This window comes from Salvelinus namaycush, chromosome 27, assembly GCF_016432855.1.
Source record: "Salvelinus namaycush isolate Seneca chromosome 27, SaNama_1.0, whole genome shotgun sequence".
Classification (NCBI taxonomy): Eukaryota; Metazoa; Chordata; class Actinopteri; order Salmoniformes; family Salmonidae; genus Salvelinus; species Salvelinus namaycush.
Window position 1 is genome coordinate 29406898 of NC_052333.1, and position 21174 is coordinate 29428071.

At 43.0% G+C, this 21174-nt stretch overlaps 4 protein-coding genes across 5 annotated transcripts in view; 1 reads left to right on the plus strand and 3 right to left on the minus strand.

The window, feature by feature from the left end:
- Positions 1 to 301: 301 nt before the first annotated feature.
- Positions 302 to 5027, minus strand: LOC120022472 (E3 ubiquitin-protein ligase RNF139-like). Of its 2 annotated transcripts, XM_038966390.1 has the most exons (3): positions 4699 to 5027; positions 1447 to 3156; positions 302 to 1064 (listed from the first exon to the last, which is right to left on the minus strand). In XM_038966390.1, the coding sequence occupies exons 1-3, from the start codon at positions 4859 to 4861 to the stop codon at positions 1030 to 1032; spliced, it is 1908 nt and encodes a 635-aa protein (XP_038822318.1). In that variant the 5' UTR covers positions 4862 to 5027; the 3' UTR covers positions 302 to 1029. The 2 variants fall into 2 exon arrangements, with proteins under 2 accessions (XP_038822318.1, XP_038822317.1); XM_038966389.1 differs by having other exon boundaries at positions 302 to 3156.
- A 1279-nt stretch (positions 5028 to 6306) lies between these two features.
- tatdn1 (TatD DNase domain containing 1) lies at positions 6307 to 9777 on the minus strand. Its single transcript, XM_038966305.1, has 12 exons — positions 9698 to 9777; positions 9139 to 9204; positions 8912 to 8961; positions 8581 to 8644; positions 8312 to 8455; positions 8107 to 8149; positions 7889 to 7974; positions 7757 to 7797; positions 7550 to 7626; positions 7375 to 7445; positions 7149 to 7275; positions 6307 to 6915 (listed from the first exon to the last, which is right to left on the minus strand). The coding sequence occupies exons 1-12, from the start codon at positions 9762 to 9764 to the stop codon at positions 6813 to 6815; spliced, it is 939 nt and encodes a 312-aa protein (XP_038822233.1). The 5' UTR covers positions 9765 to 9777; the 3' UTR covers positions 6307 to 6812.
- Positions 9778 to 10022: 245 nt separating this feature from the next.
- ndufb9 (NADH:ubiquinone oxidoreductase subunit B9) lies at positions 10023 to 14831 on the plus strand. The gene is made up of 4 exons (XM_038966179.1): positions 10023 to 10149; positions 10484 to 10676; positions 13686 to 13799; positions 14413 to 14831. The coding sequence occupies exons 1-4, from the start codon at positions 10061 to 10063 to the stop codon at positions 14542 to 14544; spliced, it is 528 nt and encodes a 175-aa protein (XP_038822107.1). The 5' UTR covers positions 10023 to 10060; the 3' UTR covers positions 14545 to 14831.
- Positions 14832 to 15042: 211 nt separating this feature from the next.
- The window catches only part of LOC120022329 (protein MTSS 1-like), a 53697-nt gene continuing 47565 nt past the window's right edge, over positions 15043 to 21174 (minus strand). The window contains exons 11-15 of the mRNA XM_038966224.1: positions 20762 to 20764; positions 20392 to 20511; positions 19292 to 19435; positions 17935 to 18121; positions 15043 to 17649 (exon numbers count right to left, since the gene is read on the minus strand). Coding sequence (XP_038822152.1) covers positions 17015 to 17649; positions 17935 to 18121; positions 19292 to 19435; positions 20392 to 20511; positions 20762 to 20764 — 1089 coding nt within the window. The 3' untranslated portion in view covers positions 15043 to 17014. The remainder of the gene's footprint in view (positions 17650 to 17934; positions 18122 to 19291; positions 19436 to 20391; positions 20512 to 20761; positions 20765 to 21174) is intronic.

The window sequence follows — 21174 nt, forward strand, 5'->3', positions numbered from 1 at the left end:
AATTGATTTCTATATAACGTTAACCAAACAGTTTTTCTGAAAATGCAAAAAATCTAACTATTGAGGATAAAAGTCTGTGCGTGATGACGTCATGCACATAAAAATAACGTTCGCTGTTAAATTCCAATACCGAATGAAAAATACAACTCGTGGTAAAATGTGCATATTATTTTATGCAGATTTTAGAATATTAGCATTAAAATCTTATGATAATTGGATGTTAATATAGCTCATGTCATGCTGTGCTGGAAAGGTAACGCACTAGCGTGTACTATTATTCTTGAGCACCTATTGACCAAACCACTATTAAAGATTATTTTATTTACATGAATCTTTTTTTTTTTTTTTTACAAAATGCAAAATGAACAGCTTTACCTTTCATTAAAAGCAAACAACTAAACCAATAATCAAAGTCCTTCATTGCTGAAACAAACTGAAAGCACAGCTTTTCAATTAAATAAGATGCCTCTCAATTCCTGATTAGGACAAGTGATACTTTCAGTAATTTCAATTCACCATGATTAATAATAATTACTATTGTATTGAAGATAACATTGCAATCTTTGGTTGCTCTGGAAGCTGTTGCCATTTCTAAAGAATGTCATTTCAGTTGTTAAATGTAAAATCAACTGCCCTTTTAAAACTGCAATAGTGCGGATAAGCATCACTAACAAAACTATTTGAACCAAGTGAGTTGAAGTGCAGAGATCGCTTAATGAACACATGGTCTGAGCAAAACATGGTGCAATGTTGCGATTTCATTTTCAAGGTAAGAATCAAACATCTCTTAAGGTCGAGTAAAGTAGCATCTCTCAAAACACTCATTTGTATACAACCTTCTCTTTTCTAAGGGAAAGTGTATTTTTATTACATGTACAATAACGTACACAATTTAAGCAAGGTCACACAAGAGACCAGTAGTAATAATAAGAGGTATATCTGTGATTACAGTAGAACTTCACGTTTTAATTAAACCTCTTCTTGGCGCGGAGCTCTTGGAGGCCCTCTCGGCTCCCTGCTTACTTTCTTTCAGCAAAACAGCAAACACACGACCAACAGCATCCCTAAAAAACACAAGGAATGTGGGTCTCTCACACAGAACTGCACCTGTTGGAACACCCAACCACCTAGGCACACTATCATAGCAGCTACACCTCTGCAAGCCCTTGGAGGAGCTAACCCAAAGACAAACAAAAAAGGAAACAAATCTTAAGAGTGAAAATGAGTGACATCCCTGATGTTGAGAAAATGAAGATGTTTTTTTTAAACTTAAATATATATAATATATTTATCGCTATAGGGCTGATCAGTCCCCGTTAGAGTCTGTGTCATCATTAATATAGTCTTCCTCTATGGGCGTTTCACCGTTCTCTGTCCCCCACTCATCCTCGTCATACTCAATACTGTCATTATCCTCCAGTAGTTCATTCTCATGCTCAGGCCCACCTGCGGCTGCTGCGGCCTCTGCCCCGTCGGGCTCTGCAAACTGGCCCAGGTCCCCGTCTGGCGCCACATAGCCGTTGTTGTTGAAGGGCACCCTGTCCCGGGCCTCCTCCTCAATGTACACCTTCTGGTGGCACATGGGACACGTGTCCTGGATGTAGAGCCACTTACGGAGGCAGAGTGCGTGGAAGTAGTGTTGGCACGGCGTGATACGTGCCGACGTGGCAAACTCCTGGTAGCATATGGCGCAGACGTCCTCGATGTCGCGCAGCTGTCCACCCTTCACCTCCGGCAGGGAGTTGATCTTCTTGACAGCCGTACGGCGGTTGATGAAGGTCTTCCAGCCGTTCTTGGCCTGCAGGTAGATGTTGAAGTAGGCGTGGAGGCACATCATGCAGGCGCGGATCTTGCTGCCCGCCTCGAACATCATGGTGTAGGCGCCGTTTCCAAACATGATGACGCCAAAGATAAACTCGATGACGTTGCCCGTGGAGCGCACGCAGTAGACGTAGTCGTCCAGCTTCTCCCACAGCACGTTGTAGTAGCCATCCACCATAAAGAGGGCGTAGACCGTCAGCGACACCACCACCTTGAGGCAGAGCTCCACGCAGAAGGCTGTGACGGCGAACAGCCAGGTGTTGAGGGCGTAGCGGTGCCACAGAGTGTAGCTGAGCACAATGGGCAGCACGAAGAGGCAGAGCGACACCAGCAGGACCGGGAAGTGGCGGCGGAAGGAGGAGACGTGCGAGGCACTCAGCGACATGAGCACGGGGTCCGTCATGCCATGGATGAAGTGGAGGATGGCAGTCAGCAGAAGACACATATTGCGGCTGAGCCGCACCAGCCGTTCCTCAGGGTCCAGACCACTCAGGCCCGTTTGCAGGGCCAGGATGAAGAAAAGAACGGGTGCCACGAAGCCCAGCCGCTTGTCCTCTTCCTCGGTGGAGCCGATGAATGCCAGGATGCTGAGGCCCAGGTAGTGGGCGATGGAGGAGATGACGGCACTCATGCCCAACACGGTCAGTGTAGAGTCGCAGCCGCTGATGATGAGGTTGCTGAACAGGTCCCAGAATACGTCCCACGTCAGGTAGCTGTGTTCGCCACTCTCGTGCCGCACCACCTTGACTACGTAGACCAGGATGATGGCCTGCGCTGTCATGCGTGTGAGCCAGAAGACACGCAGCACGTCCGGGAAGCGGATCCTCTTCCAGGTGTCCTCCACCAGAAGCTGCAGCCCGTAGATGCGGTACATGTGGCGCACCAGCAGGTAGACGTAGCGGCAGGAGTAGTAGAACCACTTGAGCTTAAGGGCCAGGCACACAGCCGTGTTCAGAGCCAGAGCCAGGCCAGAGGCCACCGCTACCAGTTGCCGTACGTCCACGGGAAGCTCGATGATGAGCCCCCAGAGCGGAATCATGATATCCAGGACCACAAGAGCAGCAAACACAGACTGAATGTTTAGCAGCACCACATAGCCCATGCCGAAAAGGAGTTGCACCACAGCCATGCCCAACCATAGGGTGGGCCCGTTTCGTGGTAGGAGTCTAAAGCCCAGCGCTGCTTTGTAGTAGGCGCTGTAGAAGTCTATGTGAGATATGGCATAGTAGTTGATAAGAATGGCCACCACTCCCAGGAGCACAGCGAAGAATAGCGTGTAGAACTTGAATAGGGCCTTCTGTGACAACACCAGGACCACACTGGAGACCATGATACCTGAAACAAATTTAAACCATAGTGTCAACATGCCATCAAGTGAAACAGACCATCTACTGTACAAAAGGTCTTGATTTATGATAAGGTTTCGAACTACATTTAGCTGGAGGGGGATCAGTAATTTGGTAGTATCTTACTTTAGGCAAACTACCAACCCTACCGTTGAGCTTGATTACACTGAACTATACTGCGGTCGGAAAACTTACCTCAATGCAGGGATGGGATATGGCACTGTACTCCAAATTGTACCTTGATCCACATTGATACATCGAGAATATTGAAATACTGCTAGTTTTCCTGGAAAACTGCCCTTTTCGTCCTCATACGAGGTAGCCCTAGCAGCCATTATGAAATGTCACGTCACGTTGAACAATGGCTGACACTGCCATTTCAAAATTGGCTGCAGTGTTTACTGTTTGCTAGTATGAGGACGAAAAGGGCAGTTTTCCAGGAAAACTAACAGTATTTCAACATTCTCTATGTATCAGTGTGGATGAAGGTATAACTTGATATACAGTGGCATATCCCATCCCTGCATGGAGGTACGTTTTCAGACCCATATCTCACTTCGGCTCCACTGTGTCTTAATGTAACCATGATTGCATTCCGACCCCAGTGTAGTTCAGTGTAATCAAGCGCAAAGGTAGGGTCGGTATCTAAAAATGTCTGAAAACATTACATAGGTCTAATTGTAACGATTGACATGTTTGCAAGGAGAGAGAATAGTATGGTAACTTGCAGGGTAGGTCGGCTGTTTGACAAGGGTCATGCAAACATAGTGTTGGACTTGAGGGCAGTAAGTATGGCCAAAAAGTAACTGATTCAAAACACACACTGAGGTCAGCAAACTACCTAGATGTGTTTGTTTGCCTGTGACGTATTGACAGGCCAAAATGAAGGCCACAACATCAGTTATTTGTCCTGCATTGACAAAACAGGTTTACCCATACTTCATAACTTTACTTACTAGCTACTTGGCCAGAGGCAAATTATCCTACAACACCTGGCTGGTATTCATTTGTCTGATAGCCAATATGTTGGTCATATGCCTGCTTGACGTTACTTAGCTGGCTAGCTAACTGTATTAGAAAGCCTAGGAGTAAGGGGTAGGGTTATTAGCTACCTAACTGGCTAACAACTGCAAAGAACATGGTCTTCGTGTTGTTATCACTGGCTCCCGAGTGGCACAGCAGCAGCGGTCTAAGGCACTGAATCTCAGTCCTAGAGCCGTTACAACAGAGCCTGGTTCGATTCCAGGCTGTATCACAACCGGCCGTGATTGGGAGTCCCATAATGCGGCGCACAGGAATTGGCCCAGCGTCGTCCAGGTTGGGGTTTAGCCGTCATTGTCATTAAGAATTTGTTCTTAACTGATTTGCCTAGTTAAATAAAGGTCAAACAACAAAAATAAAACGGCTTTGGAAGGATTGGGCTGCGGTTGACAGGTGACGCGAGATAGCCACACTGACGTCTGCAATAGTAGCTGTCAAGAGGGTGACAGCGGCTCGCATGTAGGGGTCCAAAACGACTAATAAATCTTACCCATTACTCGGATTAAAATCTTGCCCGCTGTTCCGGCCCATCCTGACCCAGGATCATAGTAAGAGTTAAAAATGGCGTCGATAATAAAGATGCAAGGGACTCGAAATGCCACATCCAGCACGGTCAAGGCTTGTTGGCCGATTCGGACATTAGCTGAGGCCATGGCTTAGGGCGTAAGTCCTGGAGGACTCGGTCCCTCCGTTTAAAGATTTAAAAACTCCAGCTCCTCGCTTCTTTTCGTGTCAACTTCCCACACGTTATTTAACGGGGTCCGTACAATCCGCCATCTTCGCTGCCCTCCTGTTGCTATGCAAAGAACGCGGAAGTAGCAACTTTTTTTAAACCCTCGTGACGTTTTGGACGTCAAAAGGTGTAGTCTGTGACGTATCGACGTGCTTTATCAAAGATTTTTATAACTAACCCAAGATAGACCAGAGCCTGTCTTTTCCAATGGGAGTAATTTTATCATAGTGGATAGAACAAGCAAGGAGATGATGGGCGCTCAAGCACCAGCTACTGAGATGCTATTGGCGCGTTGTAGCATTGATTTGCATATTTGTCTAATCTGTGAAGTGCGCATGTGTAATAACTGTAATTAAATAATAATAAATAATAAACTTTGGCAAAGGGTGAAGTCTACAAAACGCAGTCCACTCTTTTTGTTACATATTTTAGTTTTGGAAACAGAATACTGTATGTAGATCAAATGTTTTATTGATGAGAAAATTTGCAGAATGTCGGCCAAAATCCATCTCGCTCCATCTTCCCCGCTACCGGCCACAGGGCCTCTTCCTCTCATCACCATATTTGGTAGTGAGTGGAAACGCCAACCGGATGCTTCACATTTAGACATCTGGCGAAATATCTGGCGTATTCTTCTATTTGTGACCATATGGCGCTTTCTGCCGCGTTCACGTGCTAGTCGGAAATAGGATACTTTTACTTTTATTACAATAATACATCAATACAAAAGGTACATGGGAAACACAAGGGGCGGCAGGTAACCTAGTGGTTAGAGCGTTGGCCCAGTAACCTTTCGAATCCCTGAGCTGACAAAGTAAAAATCTGCGGTTCCGTCCCTGAACAAGGCCACTGTTCCCAAGTAGGCCGTCATTGTAAATAAGAATTTGTTCTAACTGACTTGCCTAGTTAAATAAAGGTTAAAATACTTATACTTAAGTGATAATGCCCTCGAATCCGGTGTTTGGAGGACATATTAGCATGGGTGTTGTTCGGGCTGGGTTCGAGGGCATTACCCCTTTATACAACACATTAAAATAACAATTTACATTTTTATTAAAAACGTTATTTTGATTAATTAATTCATACTATTTCACACTTCCACAAGATAGTCCTGATACAAATCTAGGGTTGCTACCCAAGCCGGCTGGTCGTTCGTTCTATTGATTCGGTTGCCAGAGACCCTACCCAGTCGTTCAGTCTTTTTGTTCTGTATCTATGGATGTTCTTTCTTTCTTTCCAGTTGTTCTTTCTAAATGTTCCATTGCCATACTGGCTGGCAATGTTCTTATCCCTTGCTTGCTAGCTAGCCAACTACGGCTAACTTACGGTCATGTCAAACGGTGCAGACAGAATAACAACAGTAGCTGCATTTGTTTAAACTGTTTTGTTGCAACATTTATTTGGATACATCCATAACATTGAGCTTATGAGGCACGGTTTCGCCTGGCATAGTAAATATGCTCTCTCGTTAGGACACTGTTGTTCAGAGGAGCTAGAAATTCTCAGATGTTGAAAACAAAATGTTAGTCTAAAATAGATGTGAGATAATGTCTAGATTATTTTTATAGTGGAGATCAAGTTTATAACATCCCTCCCTGGGCTGATGAAACAGTGGATTGCACAGTCAGATGGAACAGAGCAAATAGGCATTTTAAGGCCATGCTAACTAAATTCTCCATGCAAAGTTGGTGATAAGGCATTTCTGAGGACTTCCCTGATTGACACCAGCAAGTGCTAACATGAGCAGTTGGAGCCTGTTGGCAGATGGTGTAAACATAAACTACTCTTGAAGAGTAGCATGAAATGCTCTTCCTTAAGGGCAAAAGGCATTTTCAAATTAGGTCAGGGAAAATTTATTTTAGGAAAAGTAATCAACCTCCAGTAAAGAACACTTTCATAGTGGTGTTGTAAATGATGTTTGCCATCTCCACAGGATCCTCATTCCTTGCAGCAGCCATGATTTCAAGCACTTGTCTGGAACAAAGGATAAAAAGTGATTGACATTACAAAAAGTCACAGATATCATCCTGAACAACACAATGAGATCACAGGGCTAATCAATTCAGCTGTTAATTCAGCTGGTAATGCTCAGATTAGCATGAATGAATGAACAAGTCCAAGTTGGGTCATCACTGTAACATACTATATGCTAACGAGACCCCCAGATTTTGTACAATCCCTTTCAACCTAGGAACCAACTGACATACATGATATGGCAAGGCTCGTTCCTGTCCTTCAAGCAGTGTCCTGCCTCCCATTTCTTCTTGGTGGGAAATGTAGTTTTGATGTGCTTGGCCCCCGCATGAGTGTTCTTCACCCCACACCATGGAGCATCTAGAAATGAGGAGAGCATTCACTCAAACTAGCATTCTCCCAATGTTCTGAAGCAAACGGAGACAGATTAATATAAGCACTCTCTCAGCAGTCACAAACCTGTCTCAATCATCAGTCTTTCACTGGGAATGGACTTCATCGCTTCAATATTTGCTCCTGTTTTCAAAGAACTGAAATGGTGAGAGAACAAAAACAAAGATTTGGAATGAAATAGACAATATTCACACAGGTCACTATTCTGCATAATAACTTCTCAACCTCAAAATGATCTCACCAGCCGTTTATGCCAATATATAGATCCAGGTCAGTAAGGGCAGCAGCATCTTCTTTAGTTCCATCAAAAGAATGGACCTGGTAGATTTGAAAAGCATTTAATGACACTCTGATTTATAACTTTTCTAGGGGTCAAGGAGAAATAATGTATTCATTACATGAATGGTTCTCAACTACAAAATAACATCTGATTGAGACATTTCCTTACCACACCTCCGACACATCTGTCTCTGTTTCTCTTCATGATGTCTGCCAAGAAAAACAATGACAATATAAAACATTAGCCATTGTCATGGCATCAAGAGGCAGATGTTGTACATGTGTGAGACAACAAACATACCAAGGAAATCCTTATGCGAGTTTCTGCAGTGAAGGAACATTGGCAGTTTGGTTTCCTCAGCCAAGTCGAACTGCTTCTCAAAATACCTGTCACAGGGAAAAAGTGGTTTGATGCACTTATAATCTTAACTTTTACATTTTTCCTTTCGTTAAGTGCAGTACATTATTTGTATTGGTGCAGTCTATAAACATTATTCTAAAAGAAAAAAGGTAACTCACTTCATTTGAGTTTCTTTTGGACAGAATTCCAACCTGTCAAAATCTGTGGTGTTGAGAGCAGAGGCATATAGTGGGCTAAATAACTTGACCCATTTATTGTACACGTACCAGTATGTTGAAACTGTAAACAACACTAAAACATACATGTATAACAGGGACTGTTAAGAGTTGGAGATGATTACAATATATATGGCTGCCAACCTACCTAATCCACATTCTCCAATGGCCACCACCTTGCCCTTGTTTGATGTTGCCAACTCCCTCAGTGATGTGAAGTACTGATCTGGTCCACTCTGTTCAAACTCACTGCAGCGTGTTGGATGACAACCAACCGTACTGTAAAATTCCTCTGTGCATAGACACAAATTGTATGACCATAATGAAACTGTTATAACTCTGATAGCGTTGACAAAATGTATTAAACACGAGTGAATAATCATTTTAATCCTAGTCATTTTGATACATCATCATTACCTCTGGACTCTGCTAATTTGAGGGCCTCCTTGCTGTCTTCAAGATTTCCCCCCGTGATCATGAACTGTAAGCATTAAGGAACATGACCCAGGGCTCTCCAACCCGGTTCCTGGAAAGCTACCCTCCAGGAGGTTTTCACTCCAACCCCAGTTGTAACTAACCTAAGTCAGTGTATCAACCAGCTAATTATTAGGATCAGGTGCCGTAGATTAGGGTTAGAGTGAAAACCAACAGGACAATAGCTCTCCAGGAAAAGGGTTGGATAGCCCTGATATAGGCTATTCACACAATATTATATTGACATGAAATTAAACATTGACACAAATCTTACCTTTTGGACTCCAACTTTGACAGCACGGTCAATTATCTGATCAAAGTCACCTGCAAAAAAAAAAATGTTAATAAAAAAAAGTTGACCAATTTATGAGTATATAACTAGGCAACAATGAAGTACAGCCTAGTAAATGTAACGTAGATACATACATATTGCACATATCAGATCAGATGTTTCATTTGGCAGTGTTATGTAGCCGCAATGCATGTTCAACTCACACCTACCTTGGTGTTTTTGATTTCCTCTGTAAACTCCTTGAAACATAGGGTCTGTTAGGTTAATACCAATATCTGTGGAGGAGAATGGCATACATAATCATAACTCAGAAATCATATATATCCCCTGCTTTATAGGCATCCATGTCTATAGTAAGTACTAAGCAGCTTAGTACTTACATAATACATAATATACACAAGACAACCTTACATCACGTTCAGCTTTACCACAAATAGGCAGCTCATCAGCAATTTTGAACCGTGTATAAAGTTAGGCTATTGTAAAGTGGCACAGTAACAATAGACCATCTCTGATTCTGTAGATGATTCTGTACAAGCTTCCATGTACAGCTAATGTAATGTAATAATGTATTGTTCCTTCAAGGGGCATAGTTTAGAAAACTGGCTAGACTAGCTGTCGTTCTGCAATTGTGGTGGGTTCTGTAAGCTAAAATAGCTAGCAGTAGTACTGTACATTCAGCAACACCCATTTCTCTAATTTAGACAACGTATAGTTGCTTGTAGTATCTGGCAGCACTGCTCAATCCGATCCCTGGTAACGTCTTACCTATAAATTTTAAGTGTGCCATCCTTGCCAGGCTGCTGAAAGAAACTCCATATGCAATTTTGAGCATTTCCCATAATTCTACAACCTCATACACAATTACCATGTATAACCAAATAGATGCGCATACTTTATATTTACCTTTGTCTAAGGTGACGAAAAATGATAACGAAAGGAAATAGTATGTATTGTGTATTATTACAGCCACTATAGATCATTATCATATATTCTTTGCTATTATCAATATTGCTAAAATAGTAAAAATGTATATTACGCATCACGTAGGTGTAAACTGTAATGCCAAATCGCAGACATCCAATGTCCCACAATCCTCATCGCCGCCGAAGGTGACAGGGGACAGAAAAAATGGCAACTGCGTACCTTACTCACCACCAAAAAGTCTTGAGGCTGTACAAAAAATCCTTGAGGCACCTTGAATCATGGTGTATTTTTAGGTAAGCAAAGTAGTTCTCGTTATGGAGTCGTATTGAATAATGTGCAATGGTCTTATCGACTGCATGGGACGAACTAGCTAGCTAGCTAGGTCACCCTCTGTTTACCCCTGCGCGGTGCTAATGTAACGAAACGCTCTCTGACATGCTATAGTAGCTAGCTGGTGGATAAACTATAAATTAGCTAGCTATCTGCTCGATTCAAGTTGGTGCTTGCCTCTGTACTATGATAGCTAATGTGTTTAGCTAGCTGTCGATCATACACGCACAGTCAGTGTAGCCTGTTGTTGTTGACATCAACCGCGGCACCACCTAACAGTACTAATTTGGATTACAGGGATAAATATCGCTTCTACGCGTGCATGATGAGGGCACGCTTCGACGAGGCCAAGGATGAGAAGGACATGGTCAAAGCCACTATGATGCTGAAGGCAGGAGAGGAGGAATTCTGGTCTAACCAACATCCCCAGCCTTACCTATTCCCTGACTCTCCAGGAGGAACTTCCTATGAAAGATATGAAATGTACAAGGTAACTAAATTAGAAGATTGTCCAACATCAGGATGTGCATTGTGTGTTACGGATTAGGGTCCATCTTTTATCCTGGGATTTACAGTATTACTAGTTAAGTACACAAGGGGGCACCAAAAAGATGCATAAAAGCCCATTGATTGGGCGTCTATTACCACAATGCAAACAAAATTAGCACAAGTAATAGCAAATCTCCATGGAGGCTGCTAGCTGAATATGATAACGAGCGCAAATGAAAATAAACAAATTACAAAGACAGGCAATCCAGCTCATTTAGTTATACATATATACAGTACCAGTCAAAAGTTTGGACACAGCTACTCATTCAAGGGTTTTTCTTTATTTGTACTATTTTCTACATTGTAGAATAATAGTGAAGACATCAAAACTATGAAATAACAGATATGGAATCATGTAGTAACTGTAAAAGTGTTAAACAAAACAAAATATATTTGAGATTCTTCAAAGTAGCCACCCTTTGCCTTGATGACAGATTTGCACACTTGGCATTCTCTCAACCAGCTTCACTTGGAATGCTTTTCCAACAGTCTTGAAGGAGTTCCCACATATGCTGAGCACTTGTTGGCTGCTTTTCCTTCCTTCACTCTGCGGTCCAACTCATCTCAAACCATCTCAATTGGGTTGAGATTGGGTGATTGTGAAGGCCAGGTCATCTGATGCACCACTCATCTCTCTCCTTCTTGGTCAAATAGCCCTTACACAGCCTGGAGGTGTGTTGGGTCATTGTCCTGTTGAAAAACAAATTATAGTCCCACTAAGCGCAAACCAGATGGGATGGCGTATCGCTGTAGAATGCTATGTTAGCCATGCTGGTTAAGTGTGCCTTTAATTCTAAATAAATCACAGACAGTTTCACCAGCAAAGCACCATCACACTTCCTCCTCCGTGCTTCACGGTGGGAACCACACATGCGGAGATCATCCGTTCACCTACTCTGCGTCTCACAAAGACACAGCAGTTGGAACCAAAAATCTCAAATTTGGACTCATCAGACCAAAGGACAGATTTCCACTGGTCTAATGTCCATTGCTTGTGTTTCTTGGCCCAAGCAAGTTTCTTGGGCCAAGAAGAAAGGTTTTAGCGACTGCACTTGAAGAAACTTTAAAAGTTCTTGAAATGTTCCGGATTGACAGATCTTCGTGTCTTAAAGTAATGATGGACTGTCATTTCTCATTGCTTATTGGAGCTGTTCTTGCCAGAATATGGACTTGGTCTTTCACCAAATAGGGCTATTTTCTGTGTACCTTGTCACAACACAACTGATTGGCTCCTAACGCATTAAGAAGGAAAGAAAATTCCACAAATTAACTTAACAAGGCACACCTGTTAATTGAAATGCATTCCAGGTGACTACTTCATGAAGCTGGTTGAGAGAATGCCAATAGTGTGCAAAGCTGTCAAGGTGGCTACTTTGAAGAATCTCAAATATTTTATATTTCAATTTTAACACTTTTTGGCTGTGTTATTTCATAGTTTTGATGTCTTCACTACAATGTAGGAAATAGTAAAAATAAAGAAAACCCCTGGAATGAGTAGGTGTGTCAACGTTTGACTGGTACTGTAAATAGGAGCTACTGAATGTCATTTTTGGTGAGTTTGGACATTTACAAGCGAATGTGAGCGAGAGACATTGTGCAAATGAACAAAGTTTTGTCTAAAGAAGAACAGTACAGGCTCTGAAGCAGCATGGATTTTATTACCGGCATAAGGCTTGTTTTTCTTTTGAGGCCAGGAAGGAGCTGGTACGATGTACATTACTGTCGGTTTTAGATTTTAGTGATGTTATATATTTGCAGGCCTCAGCCACTACCCTGAGAGCACTTGATTCAGTGTATCATGCAGCCATCAGATTCATTACAAATCAGAAACGTCTAACACATCATTGTGATCTCTACAGCGCTGTTGGCTGGTCGTCATTGACCTTGCGTAGGCTTATACACTGATTTATAAGGCCATATTGGGTAAAATGCCATTTTATCTCTGTTCTTTTTTATTCAGGTCAGTAAATAAATATCAATTACGGTCCCATTCTGATTTGCTTCTAACAGTACAGTACAACAAATTAGAACAGGTCAGGGTAGAAATAGTTTGTTACTTAGCACCGTGGTCCTGGAATTCTCTCCTGAACATTTTAAAATGTGATGGTGGAGTTTAAACACTTGATCGATGTATATATCATAGAAGAGTGTAATTGTTTTTAGGCCAGCTGTTTTTAGTCAAGATGTTTTGTTTTTAATGTAATATGTAATTGTTGTACTGTATGTGTGTTCATAGTTTTGTTTAATGTTGTGTTAGTGTATGTAAGTTTTGTCTGAAACGTTGTTCCCCCTGCTGCTATTGGACCAGGTCTCCCTTAGAAAAGAGATATTATCTCAATGAGAAAAAACCTGTATAAATAAAAAATCTAATGTGTACACGCTGTGCCTGTGCGGAGTCTGGAGTCGCTAGAGCAACGGTTAGTGCAACGGTCCTGCCTGCTCTGCTTAGAGAAGAGGTGGCAGGAGTAGACAGGCCGAGAACGGACAGGACAAAAAACGCAAGGAAACCATGCAGTGGCAGCTGTACAGATAACTCATCCAAAGGGCATTGACTTCTCAAACACGGCCGATCCGAACACTGATGCCTTGTGACCTTATTAATTCAGCCACTTGTTTAGATAAACTTAGGGGTCGTGTTAACTTGCAAGTTTACACGGAATTCTTAGTTTTTCATTTTCTCAATCTAAAGGCACAACCCAATATCTTAAGTAGCTGCTGCTGAACAGGTTATTATAGCTGACACATTTTCATTTTCAAAAAACTACTTCATATCGAAGGACTGCATTTGACGGCCTGCACATGCGCAGTTTGGCACGAGAGACCGTTAGAACCGATGACGTTTTTCTGTGCATGAGTTTAGCTAGCCAAAGTCGCCATGACATCTCCAAGCTTGATCTGGGAATTCTATTGGAGAAGCAGTTTTCATATTTCTTGTATTCTGTTTTTACAGGTCCCCGAATGGTGTCTAGATCACTGGCATCCGTCAGAGAAGGCCATGTATCCTGACTACTTTGCCAAGAGGGAGCAGTGGAAGAAGCTGCGAGAACAGAGCTGGGCAGGAGAGGTGAGTTAGGCTACAGTCCCTTTTCCATGAAGTGAAGAATTCTGTCCATTCTCTGTGCTAAACAAAGCATCAAAGTTAAAGAATGCATGGTTTGATGTTCACCAGTGGGTCTGTTTTTACATTTAGTAGTTTAGCACAATCTCTTATCCATTGCGACTTAGTTAGTACATTCATTTTAAGATAGCTACTTTAGAAGAAAAATGTATTTACTATGACTGTGATATGTGGTCGTCCCACCTAGCTATCAGAAAAGTCACTGCTAGTAGGGGGGGAAAGCCAAGGGCAAGTGTTAGTTTACGAAAGGTACTTTTATTTTATATCTTTATATTTGCCGACAAGTACACTCCCCAACCTAAATCCTCCAAAAAGGGTCTGAGTTGGAAGTCTGGAAACGTTTGATTTATGCAATGTTCGTTCAAGTCACATTTTCTTTGAAGTTCTTAAATTACTTCCCTCCTGTTGGATTAGAATTATGACAGATTAACAAACGTTCATATGAATTAAATAACCCAATGAATCAATTGATTATACTCACTTCAGACCTTATCAATCTACATCAATTGTTGAAATTTGGACTGTTCTGAGTCTAAGGTGGTGTCATCTCTTGTTTCAGGTTCATCAGCTGCAGGAAGAGACCCCTGCCATTGGGCCCAAGACCGAGGCCCTCCCCCCGGCCCGCAAGGATGGCGACCTCCCCCCTCTGTGGTGGCAGTACGTCACCCGCCCCAGGGAGCGCCCCGTCTAACAGCCCCCGGATGACACTACCTGGTGATAACTCCATAGTGGCACATGGCAGCTCACCACGGTACCTACTACCACAGCATGCAGATTCACCTCCTGGTGAATTACTATCCATCTGTAAAGATAATTATATAATGGAGTCGTTTTGGAAGAGGTTGCAGTATGTTTTGTCAGAAGATATTCCACCCTGCCTGAATTGACAGTAATTATTTAGTAGTAAAAGCGGGTGACTTTCAAATGTACTTCTTTTCCTGTACAAGGACATCTGTTTAAATAAATATGGAAATGATTCATGTGTCTCTTGATATGCAGTATTGGCATTGTAGTGTTGAGTATCTTGAGCAAGTGATACCAATTTTATGATCTCCACTTATAGTTAGGAAATCATACTACAACAAAGATGAGACTTGATATGAAATGTAGAAAGCAGAAAATCAAAGAAACACTTCTAGAACCTTTTTCAACAGACGCACATTCTGCTACATCTTTATTTTTAGCTGAAACAACTGTTACATAGAAAATAGGAGACAGAATTCCGGAACTGAACAATAATTATCTTAGACAACGTCAGAGGTACAGAAAGAGGTCAACTCTGTCCAAACATGTCTCTAGGTCATCAGCAACAGACGCACAAGGCTAAAGTACTAGTGTGTGTCAATCTAGACCACAATCTGCGTCCCAATGCTCCTTAATTTCCTCGCCTCTTTTCCCTCATGTCCGTGAACTTCAAGATTAACACTATGTTTACATCATATTACTTTTACCTGTCACATATAAGTAGGCTAAGTTCTCTTGAATCTGACCATGAAGAGAAGGAAATGAGAGAAGGAAACCGTTGCAGACTATTGGGACAAAACCTCGTATTTGCAAGGTGTGAGTCTGACCAAAAACTAACTTTGATTACTTCTAACCATTTAGCATACATAAGATTTAGCAACGTATCTTTACACCAATGGCTGTACTTTCGAAAAATACTACAGTATATTACAGCTAAGTTTTACATGGACAATATCAGACCATTTGTATAGAATAATTGAGTTGTGAGCCATACAGGATTTTCAGCTTCATATGCATGTCGTTGCATCGGCCACACTTTAGTTTCCCCTGTCTTGAATGGAAAAATAATCAGGCTGCAGTCACTATGCAGAAAGTCAAACTGCTCTCAAATGGGGGAAATGTATTGGGATAAATGGGTTCAGTATAAAAATGAGCTTTAACACATTTGAGTAAAAACATGCATTACTCGATCTCATTTAAACGGGTTGTGTGTTTGACAGTGAAGCTGGTCTACAACACCTCAAACAAAGGTATGGCGTTCATGAAAAATTATAGTGGAAGATATGACAATGTTTAGAATGTCTACACATATTTGGCCATGTCATCTTGTGAAATACTTTAGGTAGTCGCAATAGTGAATTCTGTCTTCAGTTCACGGTGCTGAACACAAGCTCACAAACTCCACTATGTTACCTTTTACTTTTGAATATTTTTTTGGGACATATTCTAATACTATTAGTTTGTTTTCACCTTTCGAATGACTTCTAGTTACCAGTGATCACCACTAGCTTTCACAGAGTCTACTAGTATTTTCACAGCAGTACAAGCACTTGTTACGTTTTCCAGTTATATTTGCGTATGAATCCTCTGTATACCATTTAAAAAACAGGAAAGTAAAGTCACCTATTCTATAGCCACCAGTCAATGAGTGCTTGCACTGACACCAGAGATGCATTCAAGGTAGAAACCTTTGCAACATATTACTATTGACAAATTATGTGACACACGTTGACAACCACTCATTCGATTGTTAGTGTGGCAAGTCTTTGCGTCCTTCTTTGCTGACCAAGAAGCTTCCTATTGACAGTGGGTTGTATTTATTCTCGCTCTGAATCTTTGGCGGTCTAGTTTATTAGGGTGCAATTAATTGGGGTAGAACATGCAATTTGATTTATTTTTCAATGGCAAAAGAAAATGGATAAAACACTTGCCATTACAGGAAAGTAAAATGTTGCTTTCCATTGTGGTTATTTCCCTATGTACCCCTCTTCTCCACACAGTCTTACCTTCTATATCTTTCTCCCTCCAATCTTGTTTTGTTTTTGTTGCTGTGGTTTCACAGAAAATATTAATCATATTCAGTAAAATAAAGTAATTTAAGTTAATTCAGCTCTAAGTCTTTTGGCACCTTTCATGACAATGGACGGCTAAAACAAGAAAGTACGAAGAGGAGCATTGAACACGAAACATACAAACGCATCAAAATATAAATATGTACATACAAATAAAAGATTATATATTTTCCGTCATTTGAAAATAGTCAAAGCAGTTGTCGCTCCGTTTCCCTCCCCAACTTTCCCGTGTATTTTCACGCATCTAGACTCCCACCCTTTTCTTAAACCTATGTGTGAAGACATAGATACTGTATGTGATTCAATCTGATACATTGAGGGGCAGTGGACATTGGACACTAAGCCTCACACTATTCGCGGCGCCGACCGGTCGTTGGATGCCGTCTTCTTCAGCTTGACCCCTCGCCGTATGGCCAAGAGCACGTCTTCCCCCTCGCCGCACCCGGGCTCCTCCTCCTGAACCTCCGGCAGTGCCTCGCGGTCCCACTCCGACAGCCTACTACCAGACTGAGGTGGGGAAGTGGGAGGATCGGAGGGGGCCTGAGTGTCCCAAGTTGCCTTGGGAGACACCAACCCGTTGTCAGCCGCTGAAGAGAGTGGGCTCCGTGGGCTCAGTGGTCCCCCTCCCTCACTCTCTCCTCTGAAGAACACCCCGGGGTGCTCGGGCACAGTGGGCGTCTTGACGGGGATCATGGGGGGCTTGACAGGGATGGGGCCCAGACCCAGGCCTCCGGAGGGCCGGCGCAGGTTGGGCTTGGAGGAGGGCGTGCGGCGGATGGTGGCCACCCCGGGGGTGACAATGCTAGCGGGGGAGGGGGATGTGGTGGGGATGCCCGCTGTGGAGGCCGGCCGCTTGGCATGGAACATGCGGCGGTAGGACTGGCTGATGTCACTGTTGCGGGGGATGGTGGAGGACTTGTCGAAGTCGGGCTGGTCTGACTCCTGGTCACCACCCACGGAGAAGTAGTCGTAGTCGGACACTGGCAGGAAGAGATAATATGTGGATGAGGATCATTGTCACCTACACATACAGTACACTTCAAATACACATTTTTCATCCGTATGGATGTTAATAAGAACATGCCATTAGACAGAGGTTCAGATCCTTAGACAAAACACGACTAACACCTACTATTGTTCACTATAATTCAAAGTGAGTGGATCCCTATCAAATATCCATACATTGACCTTCTACTGTACATATTAAGGACTGACGGCGATTACCCCTAACATGCAGCGGGAGACACACGTACACACTACAGTACCTTGTGAGGGGATGGTGTCCTCAGAGCAGCAGGGTGTGGTGTTCTGGGTGCTGTAGCCACTGGAGCACTGCAGGGAGTCCCTGCTGGAGCGCTGGATATCCAGCTGCAACCCGCGGGCCAGGGCCAGGGCCAGCTCCTCATGGGCCTCCGCCTCCTCCTGCCGACACACACATATTAAGACGTATAGCTTATACATACCTATGCAATATGGGCCCTATTCAGACTTGGGGTAAGTTGACCTTAAGGACATTTCCTGCCACTTTTCAACCTCATTCATTAACTCCAGCACCATACCAGTGTCTACATATCTGAAAACGGCACGGTCTATGATCTGTGGTTAAGAAGATAAGACGAAAGGTCCTAAAAAATGCTCATCTGTGACATCACAGAGTAGGATTACAAGTTTTTAACGAGGGAGGATATTTTCTGGCTCCCCACGTCACCGTGAATCTCATAGTGTTTGAAAATCACTGTTAATAAAATGTTGTAACATTTTGGTGATGTCATCGGGTATATTTTATTCTACAAAATTTAGAAATGCGCCGTTTTCACATACAGTATGTAGACAATGGTATTGTGATGAGATAATGAAAATGAGATTGAAAAGTGGGGGAGTTTCCCTTTAATATGGACTTAAGTTTAAAAAAAATTGACCTAAGTCCACATTTTATGAAGTCCATGTTATCTCAAGCATACAGCAAAATACATATTAAAACACATATTTCACACCATCCAGACAACTGCATTTAACAGCCGCACAACAGACCTGGGTTAAATACTATGTCAAATACTTTTAAAAGCTTGAGCTGTGCTTGATTTAGTTTTCCTTATAGTATACAGTAAACATTTGACAGGTCTGTCGTACAATAAAATACACACATGGCATTCACATGGTCATAAAACACATTCATATACTGTACACCTCTACATTAAGGATATAGGTATTAGCATCCACGTGTTTCTGTAATTATGGGTGTAGCTGATTCATGATTTCACCTGCTGAGAAACGCTGCCTGCCTGCCTGTCTGTCTCGTCCCGACCCCTACACGTTTATTACTATGGGACAGCTGGAGATCGAATTTGAATATTTAAACAATGTTTTTTTTAAATGTCGGAGAGATTATACAAATCTCCGCTTTGAAAACTAAATGTTAGTCTAAAAGAAATGTGAGATAATGTCTAGATGCTTTTTATAGTGGAGATCAAATGTTTAAATTGATTGGCTGAGCTGATGGAACAGAGTAAATAGGCATTTTAACTTCATAGATTTAGCCGGTGGTAACTTGTGGAATAGATACCGGCTGGAATGTGGTTTTAACCAATCAGCATTCAGGATTAGACCCACCCGTTGTATAACTGCATTGGTGCCCTTGGCTCTCTGGGGCTCATCCCCTGGTGTGGTGGCCTGGGGGCTGCTGGGATCTGGAGTCTCCCTCTTCTCCTTGGTCCTCCTCAAGGTGTTCACCATGGGCTGGTCGTAGGGCCCCGGCTTGGCCCAGTCCTACAAAATACAGAGAGACAAAGCGCTTGAGCAACGCCCGCCAAAAATAGCTCTGCTCTGTTGTGTAGCTCTGATAGCTCTGTTGTGTTCATTACGCAAGAAACGGAAGAAAAAGGACTGAAACTGATTGGGCTTTTATAGCATTCATGCCTTTATGAATGACATTTATGCTGTATGATTTCACATATAAAGACTTGCATAATGTAACCGGAGAGTGTTTGCAATCTCCCTGTGATTGTGAGATGTGATTGTGAGAAGTGATTGTATCAGTGTCTGATCATCCACAGAGGAGACTGGAAGAGAAGGAGGAGAATAAGGAAGGAGGAAGAGGAGGAGGCGGTCGATAACAGAACGGACGCACCTTCCAGGTGAGGACCTTGGAGGAGGGGATCATGCCCGGTCCCAGGGTGCAATAGGGGGGGCTGTCCACCGGGAGGGCGGAACCTGGTCTCGACCATGCCCACTCGGGGGAGGTGGGAGAGTAGGAGGGCGAGGCGAAGGGGGTGGAGGGGGAGGATGGAGGGAGGTCGGGGTAGACCTCCTGCATGCCCCCGCCAGACAGATATGGGGCTGCGGAGGGCCCGTGATGATGATGATCATACCCGTTTGACAGCTAAATGTGAGTGGAGGACAAAGTGACACAACAATGAGAAATTATAAGTCAAAATGGCAGCTGCTGGTGATGAAAAAGGAAGGTCAAAATAATGCACACGACTGAAATCAGATGGAATCTAATAACATCAAATCCTGGTAGCAGACACCTGTGTCATGTTCAGCAGGTACATTTTGAAACAAAAGAGAAACGGAGAAGGTAGGCTACTACTCGTCCAATAAGAATGCTCCTGTATTTGAGGCCCGCTGAACATGACGCTGTTGTCTATGTGACAGGAATGAGGGAGGTTTGATCAACCAGCAAAAGTGCACCTAGTGTCTAAACGTGTGTTCACCTGTTCCACCCTAGTGCTGGAGCAGGTCTCCTTAGAGGAGGCAGGTGAGGAAGAGGAGGACGAGGAGGAGCTGCCCTCACTGACAGGCTGGCAAGTCTCAGAGACGGCCGAGGATGAAGAGCCAGAGATCTGCAGCAAAGCCGTGCAGCAGGACAGAAAGGCGCACACACACACACACACACACAAATATACATGAAAAGATTCACAGGTACACACACACACACACACACACACACACACACACAGTCACACACACACACACAGACAGACAGACAGATTCACATAAAGAAGCAGTTCAAAACAGAGCAGCCACAAAGAGACACGTAAAAAAGACAAGACGCACAGACAGAAGTACAGAGAAAAAGAACAGAAGAAAAACATTCTGGGTTCGCAACATCGATAACAAGGAAAACATATGAAACTTATCGTACAAAAACTAGAAGCACTACGGCGAAGCATGAAAGTTATGCAAATCAGCATGACTTGTCACACACTAAACAGCTAACAGTATGCAGATGCAGAGATTGCAATGGACTGTATTAATAATAGTAGAGTCATACAGCAGGTGCTGAGTCTAAGGTGGGGGGGGGGGGTCGGATTGAGCGCTTATGTACACACCTCAGAAAACAGCGGAGCTGTTCAGCCACTAAAAGCCTTCCACATAGCACAGCCATTTCAGTGGTAATTAGAGCTACGAGGGCATTGTTTGAGTTGAGCAGCAACAAAGCAGGCATATACTTCCAGCCATACTTCCAGCCACCACTGAGACCACACAAGCCTTATCTTGTATCT

Bases quoted from the DNA above. Each gene is read 5' to 3' on its own strand.
- ndufb9 (XM_038966179.1), top strand. From the start codon at position 10,061: ATGGCAACTGCGTACCTTACTCACCACCAAAAAGTCTTGAGGCTGTAC. The intron at 10,677-13,685 runs GTAACTAAATTA...CTGTTTTTACAG, and splicing joins AAAGATATGAAATGTACAAG to GTCCCCGAATGGTGTCTAGA. The intron at 13,800-14,412 runs GTGAGTTAGGCT...CTCTTGTTTCAG, and splicing joins AACAGAGCTGGGCAGGAGAG to GTTCATCAGCTGCAGGAAGA.
- LOC120022472 (XM_038966389.1), bottom strand. From the start codon at position 4,861: ATGGCCTCAGCTAATGTCCGAATCGGCCAACAAGCCTTGACCGTGCTG. The intron at 3,157-4,698 runs GTAAGATTTATT...AATTTGTTTCAG, and splicing joins GATTTTAATCCGAGTAATGG to GTATCATGGTCTCCAGTGTG.
- tatdn1 (XM_038966305.1), bottom strand. From the start codon at position 9,764: ATGCTCAAAATTGCATATGGAGTTTCTTTCAGCAGCCTGGCAAGGATG. The intron at 8,645-8,911 runs GTAAGATTTGTG...TAATGCTTACAG, and splicing joins TCAAAGTTGGAGTCCAAAAG to TTCATGATCACGGGGGGAAA. The intron at 8,150-8,311 runs GTAGGTTGGCAG...TCAACACCACAG, and splicing joins CATTGGAGAATGTGGATTAG to ATTTTGACAGGTTGGAATTC.